General features: G+C 39.4%; 1 protein-coding gene across 4 annotated transcripts in view; it reads left to right on the forward strand.

The window, feature by feature from the left end:
• SLC4A4 (solute carrier family 4 member 4) overlaps positions 1-26,554 on the forward strand; it is a 364,012-nt gene that overhangs the window by 298,312 nt on the left and 39,146 nt on the right. For all 4 annotated transcript variants that reach the window (XM_015471675.3, XM_015471674.3, XM_005208064.5 and 1 more), the window contains 3 exon segments: positions 3,549-3,619; positions 13,544-13,735; positions 26,386-26,499. In XM_015471675.3, the coding sequence (XP_015327161.1) occupies positions 3,549-3,619; positions 13,544-13,735; positions 26,386-26,499 (377 nt within the window).

The raw sequence follows: 26,554 nt of genomic DNA on the forward strand, positions 1-26,554 counted from the left end.
AAAAGTATATTATTCTTATTATCATTTTGATACTGATCTTTTGAGATTTGGGGAGCCAGTGTGCATAGCTTGTCTCGGAGGAAAACCAAAAATACAAAAGTTATTTAGATGATCAAATTGACATATATCAAGAACCGGAGAGCAGTTACTAAAAGTTCAGATTGGAACTCAATGGCCTTTATTATCTGTCATTTATTTCACGCAAAAAAAGGAGCTTCGAATATCATCCTCCTCCCTCCTCACTCCTTGAGTTTAGGGAGAAAGTATGTTACAAAACAACCTTCACTCTCTTATGACAGGAAGCTCACAAAATTGCATTAATTCACTATCTGTGAATCTAACTCACAAAGGACAGATTCACAGATACCAGCTAAATAGTGCCTTCGAGGTCACATATGCTGTTTTTCTTCAAATGCTCAGACAGGTCAGACATTTCAGTTTACGGTAGAGAGAGCCATCTAACGTGGGTGAATTGTAATTCCCCGCCTTGAATCCAGTGGCCAACATAAATCATTTTGATTCTGATAAATAGAAATGCGAGGTGGGGGCAAAAAAGGGTGAGCAAGGTTTTGGCACCAGCTCTCCTTCTGGTTGACTCTGTAATCCTGGGCAAGAAACCTGGCATATCTTGCCTCAGAGTCCCATGCAATGTAAAACAGGTGTAAAAGTATACCTGCCGCATGTGTCTTCTATGTTTTAAAAAATAAACAAATGGAATAATGTAAGAAAGTGTGCTTGAAGCTTTTTAGAACATAATAGTAATAGACTTCTAGGCTTTAATAATAATAATTTGCTAACATCTTCATTCTTTGGGCCAAGCATCCTCTATCCTATTTTGATTCTTTCTGTGACCTGTAATGAAATGCTAAGAATGAGAAAGCTGAGTCTGCAGGTGATGAAGTAGGGAAGCCCTGCCTGGCAGCAGCTAGAATGAAGTTAAAAGTTTAACAATTCCAAAGCCTTCAAAGATCAGAGTGGAGTGAGAAAAACTAGGACTGAAGCTAAGTATTTTATTCCCTTTTATTTGTTTTCCATATTTCAATTCTTTTGCCTTTATCTGCTGTCATTCATTTGTAGTCACTATGTGACCCCATTCCTAGCTTCTTTTATTGTTAGTAAACAAATATTTTTTCAGTTTTATTGAAGTATGTGTGTGTGTGTGTTCAGTCGTGTCTGACTCTTTTGTGATCCTATGGACTGTAGCCCACCAGGCGCCTCTGTCCATGACATTTTTCAGGCAAGAATAGTGGAGTGGGTTGCCATTTCTTACTGTAGGGGATCTTCCCAACCCAGGGATTGAACCTGTGTCTCTTGCGTCTCCTTCATTGGTGGGCAGATTCTTTACCACAAGCGCCACCAAGGAAGCCCTTATTGAAGTATAACTGACAAAATTATATATAAATAAAATATACACACTTAAAGTGTACAACTCGTAATCTCATCATGCATATACATTGTGAAGGGATTTCCATTACGTTAATTAACATATCCATTACTTCACATATTTATATGTATTTGGTGAGAACACTTAAGTTACACTCTCTTTGGAAATTTCATTTATATAGTATAGTATTATCAACTATAGTCATCATCTTATAATTAGATCCTCAGACCTTAGTTCTCTTACCACTGGATATTTGTACCCTTTTACCAACTCTCCCTATTTCTCTCACCCCCAAGTCCTAGTAAACACCATTCTATTCTATTTCTATGGGTTTGACTTCTTTTTTTGTTTTTAAGATTCCACATATAAATGATATCATGCAGTTTTATCTTTCCATGTCTGACTTATGCTACTTAGCATACATAATGTCCTACAGGTTCATCCATGTTTTTGAAAGTGGCAGGATTTGGTTTTTTTAAGGTTGAATAATCAATAAATATTTTTGAGCTCCTGTTAGTTAAGTGCCAGACTGGGCAGATTCTGGGAAAAAACAGTGCATACTTCCTTATGTTCTAACTTTCAGCAGTCAAATAAACCTGTCTGTTTCCTCTAAAAAGTTTATATAAGTGAGACCTAAAACATGCCAAACTAAGAGGACAAGTTACAGATGTTGGGGCCTGGGTTGGGGGTGGGAATGATCTGGGACCAAACAGTAATTAGCAGTTTAGATATTGAATGAGCTTTGTGATCCTCAAAAACAAAAACTTGATGTGCTTTTTCATATTTCCATATTTTTCTAATACATAAAGCTCCATGTAGTAGGAAAATGGCTTATCTGATAAAGAAAAATCTTATAGAATACTTTTGACATGCTGTGTTTTGATTTTGGACTCATAAATTGAAAGAAAACAATGAAATATTTCAAAGAGGAGTGTTGGTTTAATAAATAATTTAGGTTCTACAGTTCAGTTCAGTCACTCAGTCATGTCCAACTCTTTGTAACCCCATGGACTGCAGCATACCAGCTTTCCCTGTCCATTACCAACTCCCAGAGCTTGCTCAAACTCATGTCCAATGAGTCAGTAATGCCATATAACCATCTCATCCTCTGTTGTTGCCTTCTCCTCCTGCCTTCAATCTTGCCCAGCAACAGGGTCTTTTCCAATCAGTCAGTTCTTTGCATTAGGTGGCTGAACTACTGGAGCTTCAGCTTCAGCACCAGTCCTTCCAATGAATATTTAGGGTTGATTTCCTTTAGAATTGACTGGTTTGATCTCCTTGCAGTCTGAGAGACCCTCAGGAGTCTTTTCCAACACCACAGTTCAAAAACATCAGTTCTTTGGTGCTCAGCTTTCTTTATGGTCCAACTCTCACATCCATACATGACTACTGGAAAAACCATAGCTTTAACCAGACAGATCTTTGTCAGCAAAGTAGTGTTTCTGCTTTCTATTACGCTGTCTAGGTTTGTCATTGCTTTTCTTCCAAGAAGCAAGTGTCTTTTAATGTCATAGCGGCAGTCACCATCTGCAGTGATTTTGGAGCCCGAGAAGTTGTTATGCAAGTGACATCTTATTAATTCAACAAATGATGTCAAACTATATAAAGATAATTTAAAATTAGATTAAATGTACATGCCCATTATAATAAATTATATATAATTCACTATTTAGTATTTTTTTGTTTGCACACATTTTGTAGAGATATACTGCCTCCTATGAATTCCACAGTTCCAGAATCAGATGATTCTTAATTAGTAAAGCTTCAATTTATAAGATTTAACTGTATGTGAAGCCATAATCAACCAATTTCCTCACTTATTAACAGTCATTTTTTTCCACTAGGTAAAATATGTTGAATGCATTTTTGTAATAGAGGAGATTTCTTTTTCTTTTGAAACCTTAAACAAATTACAATACCATCTCCTTAAATATTTGTCATTCTTTCTTCTCAAATTAGAACATAAAAGATGTATCCAAATTTTGGGTTATTTAATCTAGGTGAAAGGTAAATACAGTTATAATAAAGAAAAATTTATTGTGCCTTTATGTTTTTGTTGAAGACGTTTTTTAAATGCCATTTCCTGCTTTTTTAAAATTACTAATTATGAATATGGGTCACTTTAATCTTATTTTTATAGTAAAAAATGGTATTTTTCTTACAGTTAATATCTCAGTGTCTAATGATACCACATTAGCTCCTGAAGATTTGCCAACCATTTCTTCTTCTAACATGGTAAGTGACTTAATATTTTAAATCATTTGCATATTATATATTCTAATTATAATATTCATGATATGATGTTTCCTACCATTCAGCGATCCTAGTCTGAATACATATTTAATAGTCAGTGATATTGTAGGGAAAGAAAAAACACTTTCTGCGTTCTGATCAACTGTTTTTTTTTCTTTTCCTTTTTTCTTTCAAACTTCAGTATTTATTCCTATAACACAATTTTCAAACCTTCTCAGGAATTTGACTGCTATATCCATTAATTATCAGCTTTAAATATTTTCACAAGGGAAAGTGAGGTACGTTGCTAAGTGGGAGCATGGAATCCTCTCTTTGTTTCTAGTACGATTACAAACTCTTCTGATGACCAGATGGTGCTGTGTTCTCTTCACTGAGGGTGATTGTAGCAGGATGTTTCCCGTGTCACTTAGAAAGGACTGTGCCTCTGTCACATGATATCCTTTCCCATGGCTTGTAACCAAGGCTCTTTAAGAGACTGGAACTAAGCTTTAAAAATGAGCTGTTTTGCATGGAAGGTCACACACTGGAAGAAGACTTTTGTGTTGGAGAAAAAGGGGCAAGTGCTGTTTCAGACTTGCAATTGTGTTCCTTCTGCACTGGACATGGAATCTTACCAAGGAATTTCAGTCTTTCAGTTATAAAGGCAGAAACCATAATACTTTGTCTTGATAGAGTGCCCATCTCTCAGGAGACCAGAACACTTCTGGAGATATTATATAATCAGTGCCCACAACATCCCTTTCAAAGATGACGCTTTGTATCTTTCCTGAATATCTCTCACTTGACCTTGTTTCTCTCGTTTTCACATTCAATGGCTCTCTTGACTTCTTTCCTCACTGTTTTCTCTGTCTTTCTCCAAACTTTGCCTCTTTGTTTCATCCATGTTTGAGAGCACACGTGCGTGCACAAGTGTGTGTGTCTGTGTGTGTGTGTGTAAGAGATACGTATATGTCTTAAGGGCCACATAGAGAAAAAAATTCAGTTTTCAATCTTTGAGCCAGCTGACCTGGTGCCTAAAAGGATATAACTTAAAACAGAGAAAAATACTTCCTTCTAGACTTTTAAGAAACTTACTTAAAACCTAATTAAAATATATATGTAACTAATTAAGATGGTTAATTTGGAATAAAAATTAATAAAACATTTACTTCCAATGACTTCAAAAGAGATTGTTTCCTAACTTAATTCTTGTTGTAACTAATCAAGTAAAGCTTTAAAGTGAAAATGTTAGTCCCTCAGTCATGTTTGACTTTTTGTAACCCCACAGACTGTAGCTCGCCAGGCTCCTCTGTCCATGCAATTCTCCAGGCAAGAACACTGGAGTGGGTTGCCATTTCCTTCTCTAGGGAATTGTCCCAACCCAGGGATTGAACCTGAATCTCCTGAATTACCAGCTGGTTCTTTACCATCTGAGCCACCAGGGAAGCCCTGAACTAATAAATTTTTAAGTCCTGTCTTTGGGCAAGTCCTGGAGAGACTCTAGCAATTGACATGTAATTATACTAAGATGTCACTATAAGATTCATGGAAAACAAATGGAAGTTGAGGTTGACTTCTCATATGATTGTGAAGTACACTCACACTAATGATAATAATTTAGCTACCATTTATAAAGCATCTACAAGAGACCAGGTGTTTTATACATATTATCATTATTGTAAACCTTAATGTGTATTGTGATCATTTACATAACCTACCAGGCATAATTATCTCCATTTTATAAATGAGAGTGACTGAAGCCCCAGAAGGTAAATAACCTTTTCTTGGTTTAGGTCATGTAGCCATAAGTTAGTAGAACAAAGATTGAACTGAAATTTGTGTGGTTCCATAACCTGTGGTATTGCTAGTGCACCATGATGCTTCAGTGTTTTCAAATTGGAATGTTTACTATTGTTTACTCTCTTCATCCCTACGAATGCTCTGTACTCCAGGGCAATAGTCTCCTCGTGTGTGTATCAATTATGTACCTTAATTAATCTTCAGTTTCTATGTCCAGCTTCTCTAGAGAAGAATTTAGGGCAAAATATGTAATGTGTGTGTGTATGTAATTATAAAGGACAACTTTTTTCTAGTCTTCATTTCTCCTTTTCTATCTGTATCAATCCCTTTATGTATACTTTGCATAAACACACACACACACACACACACATATATATACATGACCCAGAAATGAATGTTAGAAAGGTAATATGACTTATTATCATCAATTATAGCACCTAATAGGGGCCAGGCTATTTACATTAATTGTCTATACTCCTCACAATACCTTTATGAGTTATGGTGTTACCTGTATTTTATAGATGAATCAGAGGCTTATAAAGCTTACTTAACTTTTCAAAGGCCATATGACCAGTAGACAGTAAAATCAGAATTTGAACTCAGGCTTTCTAACTCCAAAATCTGCCTATTTCCATTCTTTAGGAAAGCAGAACAGCATATCATGTAGAAGGACTTACAGATACCGAGTTCTCATGCCAGACTGCCTGGTTGCAAATGCAGGACTCCACTACTTAAATCACAAGCTATGGAAGCTTCTCAGCTTCCTATCTGTAAAATGATGATGAGAAGAGTATTTCCCTGAGACGCTAGAAGAGCCAGATTAATAAATAGGCAGCCAGCAAAATAGCTGGCACGTATACTTGTCTCTTGGTCAATGTCCGGTGCTATTTTTATTCTTTTCAGGTATTCTTATTGTTCTGCTAGGCCATTTGCCACCATCACTCAGGTTGGTGGAGAGAAGAAATTGGTAGCCGCTGCTTCTGACCACCTACTGGGTCCTCTGTGTGTTTGGCCACCCTAGCTTGGCTAGCCTGAACCTTTCCTAGGACCTACAGTCAACAGGGCTTCATCTCCTTCTTTTCATTCAGCAATAATTAGGTCAGGAAAGAAGATGCTGTAAAAGTGACGTGCAGCCCTTGGGCACCGTGAGACTCCCTCTCACAGGGCCCCAAGAACATCCTGTCAGAGCAAGGGAGGCCTTTGTTCTTCAGCTTCATTAGCATGAAGACAAGCTTTCTTCTTCCTAGTGGTGTGGGTCTGTTTTCAGGGGAAAGAGCAGGAAAAACAGGGCATGAGAGCATTTAGACAGAGGTGAGAACATTGGAATAACAACCCTTCAAGAATAAAAAGCCAGGTTTTCCACATTTCCTTTTATTGTTGGAATCATTGTGTCTTGGTTTAAATTAATTTTTATTGGAGTATAGTTGCTTTACAATGTTGTGTGTTGGTTTCTACTGTACAGCAAAATGAATCAGCTGTATGTGTACATATCTCTGCTCCCTTTTGGATTTCCTTCGTATTTAGGTCACCACAGTGCATTAAGTAGAGTTCTCTGTGCTCTACAGTAGGTTCTCCTTCATCACCTATTTTATACATAGCACCAATAGTATATATATGTTAACTCCAGTCTCCCAATTCCTCTCACTCCTCATCCCCTGCTTTCTTCCTTAGTGTCCATACGTTTGTTTTCTACATCTGTGTTTCTGTCATTGTGTCTTTAAATTTTTCCCTCTTTGATCAGTTTTCCCATGGATTTCTCACTTGGAATATCCCTTTAACCTGCAAACGAAATTCTTGCAAAGGTCTCTGTAAGTCTTTGAGACCAGCCACAATTTATCCACACTCTATCTGAACAGTAAGTGTTGAAATTGGCTGGTAATCGAGATTACCAGCTCTCAGAGGCAGAGAACAGATTTCAGAATCTAATGTCAGAAGTTTCTCTTACGAAAACATGATTGAATGGATCAGTTGGTATTTGTTTTTCATGTTAGATTTATTTTTATAATTTGATTTTTTATTAAACTCAGTCATACGTTAAGATGCACAGTTCTTAATGTGCTCATTGCAATGAGTTTTGACAATTTTATACCTCATGTAACTACCACCTGAAGAAACATAGAGAACATTTCCATCATCCCAGAAAGTCCTCTGAAATGCCCTATTTCTTGTTTTAGACCCCAGCTTTTTGAGCCTTGGGAGATCTTTGCCCAACTGCTCTGCTCACTCCACTCCTTCAGAGGTCAGCTATCTTAGCCCTTTCAGAAGTGCCTGAAAGCCTCACAGGGATTTCTCTCGCCTGTCCTTTCCTGCTTCCTGTCTTAGGAAAGTGTCTTTCTTGCATTTGATGGAGTTTCTGTGTCTAAGTGGTGTTTCTCTCAGCTGTCTTGTCAAATCTCTGCTGCTGCTGCTGCTGCTGCTGCTAAGTCACTTCAGTCATGTCCGACTCTGTGTGACCCCCGTAGACGGCAGCCCACGAGCTCCCCTGTCCCTGGGATTCTCCAGGCAAGAACACTGGAGTGGGTTGCCATTTCCTTCTCCAATGCATGAAAGTGAAAAGTGAAAGTGAAGTCGCTCAGTCGTGTCCGACTCTTAGCGACCCCATGGACTGCGACCCACCAGGCTCCTCCGTCCATGGGATTTTCCAGGCAAGAGTGCTGGAGTGGGGTGCCATTGCCTTCTCTATGTCAAATCTCTAGCCTTATATGAACTCTCTGTGCATTTGGCAAAGACAATTAGAAAGTTTGGTGGGTGGATGCAGGCTTGGTTGATGCCTAGGGAGGGCTTCACAGAATTCTAACTTGTCACCCAGACTACAGAATCATTAAAAATTCATGAAAAATGTGGCTCATTTCTCGAGACCTCCAGTGCCTTGATCTTCCACCTGCTACGATCTTCCACCTGCTATGATCTTCCACCTGCTACTCTGCCAGGGATGAGGCAGTCAGGGACCTCTTCTCTCCTATGAAGATCTTGTAGCTTTTTGGCATTTAATTTACTTAGGATTTTTACATCCTTATCTTGTTGGTGGAATTTTTAAAACTATGATCTTATGAGAACTCCCTTGGTGGTTCAGATTACAAAAGATCCCCTGCAATGCAAGAGACCCGGGTTTGATCCCTGGGTCAGGAAGATCCCCTGAAGGAGGGAATGGCTGCCCACTCCAGTTTTTATCCTTGTGCTTTGGTTGTTAGGTTGGGACTACTAACAGTCTCCTGCAACTTTCTATATCTTAATCATAAGTAGGACAACCAATTACTTTTGATATTCCACAACAATATATGTAGCTACAGTTGCAGCTCATATACATCCCATATATCATAAAGTAAGATTGCAGATCACTGCAAATCTAGCTTACCCACTGCAGGGAAAAAATCCTGAATGAGTACATTAACTACTTAAGCTTGAGACTTATATTTATAGCATTACCCATAGGTATATAACTACACAAATATACTGTTTAAAGGCATATATTTTACCAGTTGATACTTGAAGAGAGCAAAGTAGAATCTTTCATTTTTATGTCTGAAGTTTTGCTTATTGTATTGCCCAGTGACACATATTATGTCTACATGGAGATGCTGTTAATCATGGGTCTAGGACCTATTACAGTCTCATAAATTCCACTTGGCAGTCAGACATGGAAGCACAACTGCTTTGATTTGATGTACCTTCAGGGTGATTCTAGGAGTTCACATTCTTTTCATGGGAAATGGAATGTCATATGAATCTTCCTGTGCATAACATTTTTGTGATTTTATCTCATTAAGAAAGTCAAGTGCACAAACCATTCTGTCCTTAAATCTCCTTAAAGATTACATGTTCCTACTTTTGAAAATATTATGGAAAATTTCAAACATGCCCTAAAATAGAATAGTACAATAAATCTGCATATATACACATCACCTAGCTTCAGTGACTGTCAAACATTTGCCCATTCTCGTTCGTATATCCCCCACTTTTGTCTTTGTGGAGGATGCTGTGGTATTTTAAAATTTAAAAGTAATCCTTCAGTATACATTTTACTTTTAAGGTTTATGAATGTATTCACTCAATACAAATAGGGTCATTCTCTAGAAAATGAGATTCAGAAAAAAACAGCTTGAAATCTCTTTTCATGAGATTGAGCTCAGTTAAGACCCTCAGCAACTTAGTCCCATTTCCTTTGTATCTTTTCTCTCACTGCCCATTTACGCAGACACTCAGCTCTGGCCCACCTGGTCCATTCACTCTGAGTTCCTCCTCATGGTGATCATTTCATAAGTGGTGCCTAAAGGACTTATTACATAAGTGAATGAAGCATCATATGTCCCCAGATCCACATCATTGCTCATGGTGTCTATCTAATGCTGTACCTCTCTGTTTCTGCTAGTAGAGAAGAAATATACACCCAAAGTTTGTCACGTTTATGCCCCTCTCCATGGGCTTTCGTTACTCTCTCTGCATTCCTTCCTGGTTCTGTTGCCTTGCCACTCTTCTGCCTACTGCCTTTTGAGTATGAGAGTTCCATAGAGATTGGGCATTTTTTCAAGGTGCAGTTTAACTTTTGTCTTCTCTGTGCTCAATGAAATTAATTAGCTCCTCTTCTGATCTACTAATCTCTGTACTATTTGTTTAGACACTTTCTTTTACTGCCTTGCATTATTAGTTAATATATACATGGACATATTTTATTTCTCCAATAATAAAATGTTGTTTTTATTCTTATTTATTGCTCCCTTAAAGCTTATCATAGTTATCCATGTAATAGGGGCCCAGTGCATTTTCTGTTTTCTTTTGGCTAAATCTTCCACTTTTTGTTTTGTTACTCAAAATAGCCTATGTCTAAGCGAAGTTGCATCATCAGAGTTAGGAAGAAATAGAGTCCCAGTTACATTTGTATTTCAGAGAAATAATGAACAAAAATTTTTTTTTAGTGTATATCCTACATATTGCGTGTATGTGTGTGTATAGTTGTGTGTGTGTGTGTGTGCTCAGTTTTGTCCAGCTCTTTCTGAACCCATGGACTGTAGCCCACTAGGCTCCTCTGTCCGTGGAATTTTCCAGGCAAGAATGCTGGAGTGGGTTTCTGTTTCCTACTCCAGGATATCTTCCAGACTCAAGGGTAGAACCCCTGTCTCTTGCATCTCTTGCATTGGCAGGCAGATTCTTTACCACAAGCACCACCTTGGAAAGCCCCACATATTACATGGGACATACTAAAAATGTTATTCATTGTTTACTTGAAATTCATATATAACTGGAAATACTTTATTTTACCTGATAATCTAAATTGAAAGTTTATTTGACTTTAACTTTGTCCTCCAGATAGAAAGAATAGCTATATTCATAGATAATCTTCCTTGTGGGTGTGTGTGTTAGTCGCTCAGTCGTGTCCGACTCTCTGCAACCCCACAGACTGTAGCCCACCAGGCTTCTCTGTCCATGGAATTCTCCAGGCAAGGATACTGGCATGGATTGCCATTCCCTTCTCCAGAGGAACTTCCCAACCCAGGAATCGAACCCTGGTCTCCTGCATGGCAGGCAGATTCTTTACCATTTGAGCTACCGGGAAGTCTTCCTTAAATATGTCAAATGTTAGGATCTTGGTGAGTGATTTCATTCATTCAGTTAACTAAGATTTCTTTTGGTGCTTGCTATATCCTAAACTGAATTCTGCCTCTGTCTTGGTCCACTGTTTCTTATTTTTTTGTTGACACACAGTCCCTTCGGTCTGCAGACACTCTAGTCTTTTCTGGGTTTACCCATCTGTGGTCCAGAGAGGCCAGAACCTAGTCAATCTTCCTCTCTCTTTATCTTAATATTTCATCTTCCTCCATTCTTGTTTTTACCCATAACTGGGTTCTTTCTCCACCACAAACATCTTCATGTCCAAAGGAAATGGCAGCCTCCAGTATTATGGCCTGGAAAATTCCATGGACAGAGGAGCCTGGTGGGCTGCAGTCCCTCGGGTCGCAAAGAGTTGGACACAACTGAGCAACTGAGCATACAGTTATTAGCTAGAGTTTAAGTTCTATTGGAGTAGGAAACTGTGTGTTAAGGTGTAGATACCGAGGTTTATACATGCTACCTAAAGATTTTATGCTGGAGCCTTAGTGAAGAAGATGTCGGAGGCTATATTTTCTGTACAACAACACAAAGAATCATTTGAGGCATGCAAAAAATGTGATACTAGCATTTTAAGGTGACATAAGCAAGAAACATGTCTGTCATTTCTTGCACATCTGTATAGTTTTCATCTCTCTAAGAAAATCAATAAAGCTTCCTGTTGAGATTGTTTTAATGCCAGTCACCTCTTTGGGGAGTTGGAGCTGTAATGAAGGATTCTGCTGATATTAAAGTGCTGAAATTATGGTAAATTTTTGTTTATTTTAAACCAAAGAAATCTGTTACCTGTTATGACCTCTAAACTTTAAAGGTATACTTAAAAATATCCATTTACAGAAATCTGAAAAACAAAATGAAACTGATTAATCACCTCTCAGAAACAGAGTTTAATAAAAGAGTAGTTTTGAAAGTCAGCTGTTTACAAGTTGAAACTAATATTTCAGGGAAAAATCTAGAGTTTATTTTTTTTTTCCTGACTTATGTAAGAACTTTACGTTTTGAGTGCTATAAAAATATGAACTCTTTCTGGCCAGAGATTCTTCTTTTATGTGTGTGATCTTCTTTTATTACTAGATTACTTATATCAAGAAAATGCATGAATAGTAAAGGATATTGGTGATGCACTGGGTGTGAGGTAGAATGCCTGCCTTCAAAGGACAGGAAAAATTTATCTTTTTGTATTTATTTGAGAGGTGTCCGCAAATTATTCTTCTGTTAGCACGTGACATACACATTAGCCTTGCAACTAAGAGGAAGTCTGACTCCTAGTACCAGCAGATTCAATGTCTGGTGAAGCTCTGCTTCCTGGTTCTAGATAGTCTTCTCATTGTGTCTTCACGTGGCAGAAGGAACAAGGAGCTCTCTGTTTTGCAAGGGCACAAATCCCATTCATGAAGGCACCACCCTCTTGACCTAATCACTTCCCAAAGGCTCCACCTCCAAATACCATCACATATGGGGGTAAGGTTTCAGCATATGAATTTTAGGAGAGCCCAGATATTCGGACAGTAGCACCCCATTAGTGTTGGTCAGTAAGTGGCTGCAAGAGAGCATAACCTTCCAAATGAGGCTGCTCTTATGTCATGAAAGGCAGTTTTCTAGAGAAGAAGACAGCTGTGAGCTTATAACAGCTAAAACTCAGCATCTGGAGAATGGGTGTCCTGGCCTTATCTAGTACCATAGCTAAAGGATTCTCCTGCATTTTGGAAACAGTGAATAGGAACAGAATTACACTGCTATCGAGAAGTGCAGCATTGGCAATGTGACCGCAATTCATGAGACAGAAGAAAACTTGAAAATGGCCTTGTGAGCTTGAGGCCATGAAACACAGGGAAGGAGATCCCATATCCTACTGCTCAGCCCATCACAACACATTCCAGCAATGGATGCTCATGATGCTGACCCTGGAGTCAAAAAGAAAAGCTGTGTTTCATTAGGATACACAATTGGAAAAGCAGAGATCTCCAACATTTTTAGAGTTTAGTTCCTCAAGTCACCAGTCTCTAGTTATTTTGAAAAGAAATAGCTCAGTTGTGAAAGTGTGGGGTAAATTAGTTAGCCAAATATAAACTTTAGAGCATTGAATCTAGGGCCATCAGATTGAAGCACAAGAAGCTGTGCAGCACAGAAGTCAAGTTTTTTTGGACATCAGATATGTTTCGGAGAGTCTCACGTTTGGAGACTTAGGAGATTATTATGTCTTGGTTTACTCTCAGGAAGGTTCACAGGAAAGGACTTTTTGGTTCGTGTCTATTGAACAGATGGGTGATTGTAGGGTTGTAGTATAAACCAGGTAATGGATTGCATCATTCTCACTGTATTTTCAATAACTGTCAGCCTCCTGGCCCCCCTTACCTGTTATTCCATTAACACCTCCTCAGATTTCACCCTTCAGTGGTTTATCCTTGGACTGTTCTACAGAAGTTTTTAGTATAAATTCCCGTATAGTCCATCAAGGATCAAAAGCTGCTTTTGATATGTCACACTGTTCTCCAGAAAATGTTTCATGTTTTTCTTCTGCAGTACCATAATGCTACCTTTGACTGGGCATTTCTGACGACAAAGGAGTGTTTGAAATATGGAGGAAAGCTTGTGGGCAACAACTGTGGTTTTGTTCCTGATATTACACTCATGTCTTTCATCCTCTTCTTGGGCACTTACACTTCTTCTATGGCTTTGAAAAAATTCAAAACCAGTCCTTACTTTCCAACCACGGTGAGTACTTGAGCTTTAAATAATTTTTATTGAATTCCCACTGTTTCAATAAAAATACAGTTTTACAAAATGAAAAAGGCACCTGTAATTCAACCTTTCCAATATGATTTTGAGTGTTAAAAAATGCTTTCCAGTCTCTGTGCATACGTATTTTTGACATAATTATAGTCTAGCTTTGAAAAACCTTTCAGGATTTTGCTCGCATAATTCTATCCTAAATTCTGCCTGTCTGAATTCTGACTGTACCGAAAGGAAAAAGTAGGTGTATTCTATATAAAAATGCACAAAACCATTTAGATCTGTGGATCTTTGAGATCCATGGTGTGTTTAAGTACTTAAGCAAAAACTCTTTCCTTATGAATTAGGAATTTTGACGTAGAATTCTCTGTTCATCAGCTGTACTTGTGAGTAATTTAGTAGTTGGGCTATGGGCTGTGGGAATAAATGTAAACTGTGTTGTTACACAAGTACTGGTATAAGATATGGGTGTCATCTGAACCGGCCTTCCCTTCCCATAGTGACGAATGCCACGATAGAGAAACACAGATAATTGAGCTGGCTTGTCTCGTGCAGACATCCTGTCTCCCATTAATATGCTTGGGTGAGCTTCAAGTCAAAACTGTGGTTCCTGGAGAGACTACAAGATAAGACCAACATTTAGTTAATGGCATTTTGTTTTCTTAACTGCAGAACGAAGCTAATCCTTTGCTTTACAGTTCAATTCTCACTATTTAGGATGTCAGTAGTTCTTAGTAATCTTGATTATACTTGATTTTTATCAGTGAGCTGCTCTTTACAACTGGAATCTCATGAATCTCTCCTCCTGAGCTCTGTGTAGAAAGACCAGGAGAACTTGGAAGACAGGATATGTAGTTGATAAAATTCCTTTTTTATTCCTGGGGAATGAGACTGAAAATTAATATATTCATTTTCAGCTAGGAAATGTTTTGTCTTTGATATTTCTTATGAAATGGAAAGTAAAAGCAAGAGTTGATGATTGTCTCAGTCTGTCTGGGTGACTATAACAGAATATTAGAGACTAGAGGACTTGTAAACAACACAGATTTATTTTTTATGGTTCGGGAGGCTGGGGAGTCCAAGATCAGGTGCCAGCATGGTTGGGTGAGCGCTCTCTTCCTGGTTCCTGGGCAGTGTCTTTTTCACTGTGTCCTCAGGTGGCAGAAGGGCTGGAGAGCTCTGTGGGGTGTCCTTCATAGGAACACTAATGCCATCCCAAAGGCTCCATCCTTATGCTCTTCCAAAGGCGCCACCTTCTAATATCATCTTCTTCGTGGATTAGAATTCCAACATATGGATTTTGGAAGGACAGCATTCAGACCACAGCAGGTTACTGTGGTCTGCAGATTTCATTAGAAATGTTCTGAAATAGCTGGCCCAAAGGATGAAAAATTTCCTCAAAGTGAAGTGTAGCAAGAAGTGTTCAACTTTGTCTGCCTTGAAAGGGCATCACGAAGTGGTGGTCCGTAGGCAGAATTCAACCCTCGTCCATTGTTTGTCTAGCCCATAGTTTGTAAACACACACACACACACACACACACACTTGAGGGCATAGGTGGAAACTGTCCTTTGCAGGTAGTTAATTGTTCTCACTACTACTGCTCTCTATTGTCTAAGACTTGTCTGCTTCACACATTCAGGTTAAGTGCTTGTCCCTGAGACTTTGAGCTTGTAACACCGGTTCCCATACTGGGAAATGTGCTTACTTGATCCACCTTTTCAGTGGTATGTTATGTGAAGAACAGTTTCCTGGGTAAAGGTCTTTGAAGACGATTTCTTCTTCTCTATTGAGATTTTTCCTTAATTATTAATTTATGGCACATTTTTTTTTTTTTGGCTCACACTTTGGGAATCATCACCCTTTTTGTCTCTCTCATTTGCCATAGTGTGAAAATTAAAGAATTTGTGAAGCACTTGTAAATCGTAGTTAGCAAAATAATTTCAACCTTAAGACGAATAGTGATCATTTTAACTGTTTATATAAACATCACCTTTTTTTCCCTGCAAATTCCAAAATCGATAATAGCTCTTTGAACTTAAAGAAATTTCTCCTTATAAGAGCCCAAGCAGGTAGCTTCTCAGACATTGATAAACGCTGTTGAGCAAAGTTGGGAAAATATTGAATATGTGAAAATAAAATAATGAAGGCATTCTAGTTACAATTCCTGTTGAGAAGGTTCTCAACTTTGTTTACAGATGCTTACACCAAATTATAAAATAAACAGGTAGGAGGACATATATTTGATTTCCAAGGAGAAGTGTTCAAATGTGTAGGCTTTCACACTATCATCTCCCTCCCCTCCTCACTTCACAGTTATAGCTAACTAATAATACATACATACATAAATTATAAGAACATCTTTTTTTCCTCTCATTTGCCAAAATATGTTTTCATTTAAGCCGTCATTTAGAAGTATGATCTCTGTAAGTAGGAGCAAATATGTTTATAGATTCATATACTTGTATTTTGGGCTTCGCAGGTAGCGTTAGTGATAAAGAACCCACCTGCCAATGCAGGAGACATGAGTTCTATCCCTGGGTCAGGAAGATCCCCTGAAGGAGAGCATGACAACCCACTCCAGTATCCTTGCCTGGAAAATCCCAAGGACAGAGAATCCTGGCAGGCTAGAGTCCATAAGGTTGCAAAGAGATGGGACACAACAGACTTGACTTAGCATAGCACATACTTGTATTTTATATTCTATAGTTAAAACTTATATGCTTAAATGTGATTACTGTGCTAGTACTCAAGCCTAACTGTTACTACTTCCTCACTCTCACCAACAATTCATGTGGAACCTCTAAAATCGCCAAATGCTAATCCTGGTTGGCAGTGCCCTTGCCATACAAAATGTCCAATTCTCCTTTAATTCACACAGCCATCGCTCTCTCTTTGTACTTCTTTTCCTAAATGTTTGTATGAGTTGTTAATTGATCAAGACTGAGAATTGCTAGGAAACTCTTACACTTCTGTTTTATTCCTCACATCAGTTAGCACCAGATTGGATGCAGGCTAGGCCCTCAATTCTTGTTGGCTAGTGGAGCCCAGTCAAGTAGAGGTCAATGCTGCAATTTATGGAAAGAGCACATATGCAGGAACCCAGAAGCTGTGGATGCTAAGGCCAGCACTGCAAGTAACTAACAGGGCACCCTTTGATAGCTTACTGTGGACTTCAGTCCACACCCATAACAGGGGAGCCCAGCTAGATGGCAGTTAATATCCTTTAAACTCTAATATTCTATAATCTTAAAGAGAGTTTTCTGATTCCATCTCCTAAGATAAAAGTCTCTACATTTAATTTGTGCTTATAGCAGTGAGAAGGAAGTACAGATTCCCGAGTCCATTATTAATAATCTCCATTTTTATGCCAGGTCTTCCTTTGCAGCTGCTGCCAGCCTCTGTCTGTGGATGATCCACAGTTGTCATCTAGCAAATTCAAAATTATACACTCAGATTAGGATGGTCTGAGGGGTTTAATGAAAGCGTGATATACAAAGGTGACATTAGGTTGGGGGAAACTACAAGGGAGCGTTTAATGTCCAGTGATAATAACAGTGGAATTGTTATGATCCTTGAATGAAAGGATGTGGAATGAGAGCGGTTGCTAGAACCCGGGAGAAGAGAGAGTGGTAGAGCTTTCCAGAGGGGCCCCGTGAACTCCTTTGGATTGAGAAATTTAGCCAGCCTGACTCAGCCTCAAAGGGATATAGCTATAGGAATCAATAATCTGATCTCTCTCTTCTCCCGATAGCCTGTCTGGGCTGAAATCTGAAATCTGGAGAGCAAGGGAGCCTATCGTAGACCACATAAGTCAGCTTCCCAAGGCAGTGAGCTTGGTAGAAAAGAGTGGAAAAGGATCTGATATGACAAAAATGATATCCATCATATTTACCTTTCTAGGATTTTCTTTATCGAGTTAAACTCATCAGTCCATTTGATTAACCTGCTGTAATAGCTCTCCTTAACATGAGCTTCCCTGATGGCTCAGATGATAAAGAATCTGTGTGCAGTGCAGGAGACCTGGGTTTGATCCTTGGGTCTGGAAGATCCCCTGGAGAAGGGAATGGCTACCCACTCCAGTATTCTTGCCTGGAGAGTTCCATGGACAGAGGAGCCTTGGCAGACTACAGTCCATGGTGTTGCGAAGAGTCAGATACTCCTGAGTGACTAACACTTTCACTTACATGTATACCTCTGTCCCCCAGTTCAGTCTCTCTCACTGTCTTTGCCCACATCAGGGTTGATTATCTGCTCTCACCTTCCCTCATGAAGCCAGCCACTGTCAGTCCATCAGTGTGAGCACTTAAGATGAAACAGTTTGCCTTTGGTAACTAACAGTCCATCAGGAATTTTTCTTATTTTTGATGTGGACCATTTAAAAAATCTTTATTGAATTTATTACAGTATTGCTTCTGTTTTATGTTTTGGTTTTTTGGCCGTGAGTCATGTGGGATCTTAGCTCTCTGATCAGGGATCAAACCCATATCACCTGCATTGAAAGGCGAAGACTTAACCAGTGGGCTGCCAGGGAAGTCCCAGGAATTTAATCTATCAGATACTTCCAGATGCTCAGTGGAATGTGATAGAGTAGTGGTACCCGCCCTGACTGCCCCCTGTGCTTCCCATCCCTTTAGGAGGGGTGCAGTGGTCTGTTGTCCCATACATTTCCTGTTCTGTTATATCGGCCTCAAGCCTTTCACCAATATTTTGTCATCAGAACTTCCTAAAGGAGCATCACAGCATAATCGGTGATCTTTTCTAGCAGATGCCTCGGGGCTTTAACAGGAAATGTTCTTCCAGAGTCCTCTACCAACCAGTGATGCTACTCCTGGAGCATAGATGCCATCACTGCAACATATGTTGGCAAAATGAAAGCAGTCAGCTTAAAGATAGAGCAGGATTGTGATTAGAACTCATAAATCTATAGAGCCTCTCAATTAGGCAGAACTATAGATGGCTGGATGGCATCACTAACTCGATGGACGTGAGTTTGAGTGAACTCTGGGAGTTGGTGATGGACAGGGAGGCCTGGTGTGCTGCAATTCATGTGGTTGCAAAGAGTTGGACACGACTGAGCGACTGAACTGAATTGAACTGAATTGGTACTTTGGCATAGTCAGATGCAGTGTGGAAGGCTGATGTATGTAATTGGCATGAAAGTGTTTTTCTCAAGGATCTACTTAATTTCCTCTTTTCCTCGTCTTAGAATAAGATGTGATGTGAAAGGTTTTAATGATTACATAGAGGTAATCTGTGGAAAGAAGAAGCCTTTTTTGGCTGTGGTACCTTGTTGGTCAGAAGCACTATCAACTTACTTATCCATCACAGAAAAGTCCCCAGCATTGAAATCTATTCATTAATACAAAACGGTCTCCTGCTCCATTTCTAGATTGTTTAATTTATACACGTGTGAAGTTGCTTCAGTCATGCCTGACTCTTTGTGACCCTATGGACTGCAGCCTGCCAGACTCCTCTGTCCATGGGATTCTCCAGGCAAGAATACTGGAGTGGGTTGCCATGCCCTCCTCCAGGGGATCTTCCTAACCCAGGGATCAAACCCAAGTCTCTCATGTATCTTGCATAGGCAGGTGGATTCTATACCACTAGTGCCACCAGGAAAGCCCTTAATTTATACGTATGACTTATTAACTATTTGTTTAAGGAGTTTAATTTTTGTACCTTAATATTAAATTGTAGAACCACCTTCTTTTAAAGCCCTGGAACCCTTTATTATCATGGTTTGGGGGAGAGGAGATATAGCCAAGATGGCCCTATTAGAGGATCAAGAAGTTTTGATAACTGAGTCTTAATCATCGAATTTTAGTGTTAGGACTTTGAACAGCATCAAATCCAACGTTGCCTCTTCATTCCTGACAAGTGCTCATTTGTGGGCTGCTTGAATGACTCTCAGGGAACTTCACATCTCCAAGGCATTCCTGATAGAAACGCGAATCAACCTTTCCATGGCCTCTGTCCTCGGGGTCTGCCCTCGCTTTCTGAAGCTACACAGAACAAGTGTAGTCTTTCTTTTCTATGACAGATTTCACGTGTATGAAGGTAGTTTACTCACTACAGCTTTTTGAGGTCTCTCATCATTTTTTTTTTTTTTTTTGGTGGTATGTTTTCTGGACTCCTGTTCTACTGGTCATCCTTCTCTGAGTCAGTTCCAAATTTTCAGTTTCAACTGAGAATATAGTGACCAGACTGGGACATAGTATTTTCCAGGTGATTTACTTACTTGGGCCTGGCACTCATTCATGTGGGTCTTTTTCTTCTGCTCAGTTTGAGGCAGAATGGAGGAAGAGGAAGAGGCTGTGACTGCTGGAGTCTCCTTAACTTCCCTGCTGAACCACTTTCTTAGGCCCACTCCCCTCTGCCCCTGCTTGGAAAAACAATCTCTTTCTGGTAGACTTTTACTGGTAGGCTCTGAGGCCCTCCTAGATAAATAACACAATCCAGTTCCCTTCTTAGTTCCCTGGATCTCTCTGACTCTGGAGCTTATGACATAGAAATCCTGGAGTCAAAATCAGACTTTCCTTTTAGTGAACTCTAATTGTGTGTGTGTGTGTGTGTGTGTGTGTGCGTGTGCTCACGCTCAGTCTTGTCTGACTCTTTGAGACCCCTTGGACGGTAGCCCACTAGGCTCCTCTGTCCATGGAATTTTCCAGGCAAGAATACTGAAGTGGGTTGCCATTTCCTCCTTCAGGGAATCTTCTTGACCCAGGGATCTAACATGAGTCTCCTCTATCTCCTGCATTAGCAGGTAGATTCTTTACCAGCTGCGCCACTTGGGAAGCCCAAATTCTAATTGAGGGGATCAAATTTTAAATTTTTTTATGATATTTTCTGCCTTTTCATGACTGCCAAAAGGCACATATTTTTCTGACATACTTTTTTTTTTCTGTCTAGGATAAATGCATTTTTTACAGTATTGTTTAGCATTTTCCATGCACTGCAATCATGAGAGGAATTGACATCATGAATTAATATTTATTGAGAACCCACAGGGTGCCTGCTGCTGTGCTTGTCTCTTTGTAACAGCTCCATCCATTGAGAACTGCTCTGCAGGCTCACAGCCTCTCCCCCAGTTAATTTGGGAGCAGCTGCATCCTTGCAAAGTGAAAACCAAATACCCTCTGGGGCTTCTGAGGAACCCAATCCATTTTTTATCCCTGTAAATTAACTAGCTTCTCACTGTTGGTGTCTCAACAATTATGACTCTCTTAATAATTAATATAGTATCATTCTTCATGAAGAGTATGTGTATAATAGATTTATTAGGTTGTTTTTGCCTAAGAACAAGAGAACAGCGTATGGTTATTTGAATTTTCCTTCCCACCCACTTAATTTCTTCTTTGCTTTGGTAGTTTAAATATTTAAGCCAGGTTGTTTTTTATTAGATTCATTGAGATATTTTGTAAGTCTGCAGAGGACAGAAATATTTTTCTTTTCATTTTTATAATTAAAAATGGTAAATAAAAAAACTCAAACTATTCTGATATAAAAAAGTCTTCATTGAAATATGCTTTGCTTTTCACCATTCATGAGTGGAGGAATTATTATATGTCATAGCACATCTGTGTACCATTTAAAAAACAGCAAACTTTTTTTTATAGTTAGTCCTTGATATATGAGTCAACTTGTGTTTCACTTAGATTGTAATAGTTTATATTCCTAGGATGTTGAAGTTTGAGCCTGGAGAGACTTAGGGACTTAGAGCATTTGACTGGATAGACCCATTAGTTATGATGTTTGTCCAAGTTAAATCTGAGGCCTCTGAATCCACAGGGTTAGCATGAAATCTTGTAGGAACAGTTTTCTCATGAAAACTTTGGCACTTCTAATCATTATCAATAATAGCTAGTAGGAGATTAGGAACTATGGGTTTCTAATTTGATTTCTTTATATAAAAGAGTACTATTTTGGTGTTTTTGAAGGAGATCAAGTTTGGTGAAGAGGGAGGATAAAATAAACTAAAAATGGAAGGAAATCCATACATGTTTCTTTTGCTAAATATGTTTGGAAAATGTGAGAAAAGCCCAAAGAGGGTGATTCTTATTCCTTAAAGTCAGATGCCACGCTCTTATATCTGAGTCCTAGAGTATATCTAGTAAACTGGGTGTACTCAGTGCTTGACATTTTTAGGGCATTTTTAATGCTTGATTTTTTAGTTTCTGCTGTTGGTTTTGCCTCATTCAAATTAAAGGTTAATTTTAGTATAGGATAAGAAGAGCCTGCTAAAATAGCACCCCCACCTACCTTCTCTAATTAGAGGATTTAGAGTTGAATACAAAAGTGGCCAGGGAAAAATCAATTTCCTTGACTATGAAGTTTAAATTAGATCCAATATCTTAGAAATGAATGTCTTACAATAAACACCCTCCAGGGGTGGTTTCTGCTGTTCCTGAACAGTATTGTACAATTTAACGGGAAGGAAGGGGAAATAGAAGCCAGTATATTGTACAGAGCATATCACCCTGGCTGTGATTTTTAATGGGGTTAAACAATATTATGAATAGAATAGCTTTTCTTTCCCCATACATTTTAAGAAATGTAATCCTGAATTACTATCATTTGACTTCTTAGGTACTGTTACACACATAATATGGGCTTCCCTGGTTGCTCAAGGGTAAAGAATCCGCCTGCTAATGCAGGAGATGCAAGTTCAATCCCTGGGTCAGGAAGATCCCCTGGAGAAGGAAATGGCAACCCACTCCAGTATTCTTACTTGGGAAATCTTGTGAACAAAGGAGCCTGGTGGGCTACAGTCCATGGTGTTGCAAAAGAAATCAGACATGATTCAGAGACTGAACAACAACGATACATATAGTATAATATTACCACACGTGACAAGAATGCCATTGCCAAGGGTTCTTACAAATTTATATATAATATATAAATTTGTGAAACTAACGATTAAACTAAGATAAATTATCTGTTTATTTATATTGTTTTTCCATGGCTGCTATATCAAATAACGATAAACATAGTGGCTGAAACACATTTATTGTCTTGAGATCAGGTGGTCAGAAATCTGAAATGTGTCTCAGTGGCTAAAATCAAGATGTTGGCAGGACTGTTCTTTCTGAAGGCTTTGGGGGAGACTAAGTTTCCCTGCCTTTTCCAGCTTCTAGAGGCTGCCCACATTCCTTGGCTCTTGGCCCCTTTCTGCCATCTTCAAAGCCAGCAGTGATCAGTCCAGTCTTTCTCATGCTGCATCACTCTCTGACATAGATTCTCCTGCCCCCTCTTTCACTTAATGGGAATTCTTGTGATTACTCTGGACCCACTGGAATAATCCTAGTTTCCCCAATCGCAAGGTCATCCGATTAGTACCCTTAATTTCTGCTGCAACTCGAATTCTCCCTAGCCATGTTACATTACATATTCACAGAGTCAAGGAATTAGGCATCTTTACTGGAGCATTATTCTACCTTCCACATTATCTGACCTAAATTTTTGCATAATTATCCTGGGTGATACCTTGGCAACGTCCTGAAGCAGGTGAGTGGAGACAGGAAGATGGGACGCAGGAACCATATGAGATAACATAGTGGTTTAGATAGGATGGGAATAGCAATGGAGGTGATGAAAAGAGACAGGATCTTTGGAGGTAATTGGCTGACCTGTTAGATGTAGGATGTGAGAGGAAGAGAAGAGTTGTTTGGATGGTCCAAAGTTTTTGGCCTAAGCAATAGGGAAAAAAAAATCGCCGTTAATGAAGATGGAGAAAACTGCTGAAAGAGCAGTTTTAGGGCTTTGGTGCTCAGTGTGTGGAAGGCTGAGAATGCCTCCTCTCCTAAGTAAAGAAGCAACGTTTCTCCGGTACTTGGTAGTGATTTCAGTCGGGCAGGTCTTTCCCCTAGAAGGGCCAGAGGTGCGGGCCTTATGGAATTTCTACCAAGAAATGGCAGATTGGGTTCATTTGCTAGCCTCTGCTTCCCTCTTCCTATTTATGGGGCCGGGGGCTGAGGTGAGGAGAAACACTGACTTTTTAATAGCCATTATCCTCTTTTGGAGCAATTTCTAGGATATCAGAGTTGTCAAAAAATTGGACTTGCTAAATGAGGATTGGGAGGGTGATAAAGAAGAAAGAACTCTTTTTTTGCCTTTGCAGTGACCTCTGGTCTTCAGTGATTCACAACCTACTGGACCAGAGCAGTTGTAACATCTTGATATTAAACCTGCTTCACAATGACCATCACTTGCCAGACCATCCCAAATTGGCTGTGTCAAAACTTAACTCGCACAATCTAAAGAAATGGGTGTTTCTTCCAATATTGAGCCCCTGGAAAGAGCCTTTTTTTCTGCCAGAATTCCAGATACTTCCAACCAAAATGAGCTCTGCGTGGCAGTTTCATATTATTACTGGGCTTTTATTTCTTGTTTCTTGGAATTCAAGATTCCTTTCAAAGACCTCCTGACAGTAGATTATTGAGTTATTCCAGTGGTTTCTGCAGCCAAAGAGACTTTGTGGAACTTGAAATAACCCGAGTCAATGTATATTAGGAGAGTTTATGGTGTTGCAGGTGTTATGCTAAGCACTTTCATGGCTTATCCTATTTAATTCTTATAACAAACTGATGAAGTCATAGGGATTACTTTGGCTACATTTTGTGGTTGGAGTAATTAAAGCTAAGAAAGGATAAGTATTTACAACTAGGAAATAATGATGCTGGAGTTCCAAGCCAGACAATCTGATTATAAAAACTGTGTTTCTAACTGCTGTACTATATGTTCCCCAAAATGATTCCTGCCATCTATTTGTGCTTGTATTATTGTTTGTGATTGGTGTTAAGTTGCCCCTAAAGTCTCATAGCTGGCTCTCTGCTCCTCTGTGTGGACTTCTCCAGAAAGCTAGCCCAGTCCTCCAAGAGGGAAAGGAACTCCTGGTCAAAAGGGTCATCTTTGATCCTGCTGCTAGTGAGTCCTCAAGGCTCCTGCCACCCAGAGACAGTCAAGAATTGAGCATGACTCAGCCTTCATTGAAGGCAAAAGGAGAAAGGGGCGGCAGAGGATGAGATGGTTAGATAGCATGAACTTTAGCAAACTCTGGGAGAAAGTGGAGGACAGGGAAGCCTGGTGTGCTGCTGTCCGTGGGGTCGCAAAGAGTCGGATACAACTGAGTGACTGAACAACTACAACATGTCCTTCACACCCACATTGCCAAGGAATTCCATTCTCCACTTTAGTTCCTCTTGAATACCTGCTTGCCATAGTCATACTGCTCTTTCAGAAGACCGTCTGTCTTAAGAACTGTGCAGCCACTAAGCCCCATCACTGATCTCTCTTCATCTAGCAGCATCAGAAAGCTGACTGCTCACCCTAAGATAATGTGACCACTGCTGAATCAATCCTGGCAGGCTTCCTTGAGTATGACTGACTGTGAGCTTCATGAAGACATGGATTGTATCTGTTTTGTTCACTGGTATCCCTGGCATCAAGCCAAGTATTAGGTTCAATTGGTCCTTCATTTTCATGGAAGCAGAAGTTGTGAATACAGAGAGCTGAATGTGCTAAGTAAATTTCTGTTGAATGATCAAACTGTGTACCACCGTGAATACAAACCTTACTGGGAAACTCAGCTGTTTGTGCACCAGTAATGCTTGTAGGCCATTGTCAGTGCCACTAGTCACTGCAGAGGCCCTGACAATCAACTCAATGGTCCCAGGCTCCCCTGCTGAATCAGATATGGCCATTCTGCACCCACGCCATGGGAAAGACTTGAGTTTAACACACATCCCACAAAGCCCAGCCCATGTCCTAGCCAGAGGCAGGTACTTAGGAAGTTTAAAGGCTGTAAACTAATGGTAATCACAGTTAAGTAGTGGAGAGAGAGAGGCTCCACATACAGGAAATTTTAAGCACTAGCCTAGAGTGAAAAATACTTTCTTTGGCCAATTTAGTGAAGCCATCAGATTTCTGTCTTCCATCACTTTTTGTTTCTTTGAGGTCTTCAGTCCATTCATTAGTCTGAAACTGTAACCCCTTCCTTGCTAAGTTCTTGGAGTTTTCAGATTACCTTGTGGAAATTATCTTGCTCTGTACTCATCATTGTTGTTATTTAGTCACTTAGTCATGTCTAGCTCTTTGTTACCTCTTGGATTATAGCCCACCAGGGTCCTCTCCTCTGTCCATGAGAGTTTCCAGGCAAAAATGCTGGAGTGGGTTGCCATTTCCTTCTCCAGTGCATTTAGACAATACTACCTCCCAGATAGTAAAAAGAATTCTATGTCTCTGTGCAGATTTTTATAACATGTCTTGAAATTTCATCCATATCCAGCTCTCCTTTCTGTGACATACGGGAAGAGAGTACAGTACTTCAAGGATATATTTTATTTGATTCCCTTCCTTTATCTAAACACACATATACAACACACACACCTGCTTGGTGCAATTAGATTATTTCTGGCCAGATAAGAAAGTTATGCAAAAGCAACTTAAAAAAAATAATCTCCCTGCAGTATGACACCTCCTTTAATTTGTTGATGAAGCTGTTACTAGAAACTGTTAGCAAATAACAGAATTCTTCATTCACTTCAGAGACATATATATATATATATATGTCATATATATATGACATACGTATATCCAATGCTTAAAGGTTCCTGTTTCTTTTTTCTCTTCCCAGGCAAGAAAGCTCATCAGTGACTTTGCCATTATCTTGTCCATTCTCATCTTTTGTGTAATAGATGCTCTAGTAGGTGTGGACACTCCGAAACTAATTGTGCCAAGTGAGTTCAAGGTAGGTGAATTTCTGTCTTTTGGTCATTCCCTGATTTTGTTTCTTTTCCCTTATT

This window comes from Bos taurus, chromosome 6, assembly GCF_002263795.3.
Source record: "Bos taurus isolate L1 Dominette 01449 registration number 42190680 breed Hereford chromosome 6, ARS-UCD2.0, whole genome shotgun sequence".
In the NCBI taxonomy this organism is placed as follows: Eukaryota; Metazoa; Chordata; class Mammalia; order Artiodactyla; family Bovidae; genus Bos; species Bos taurus.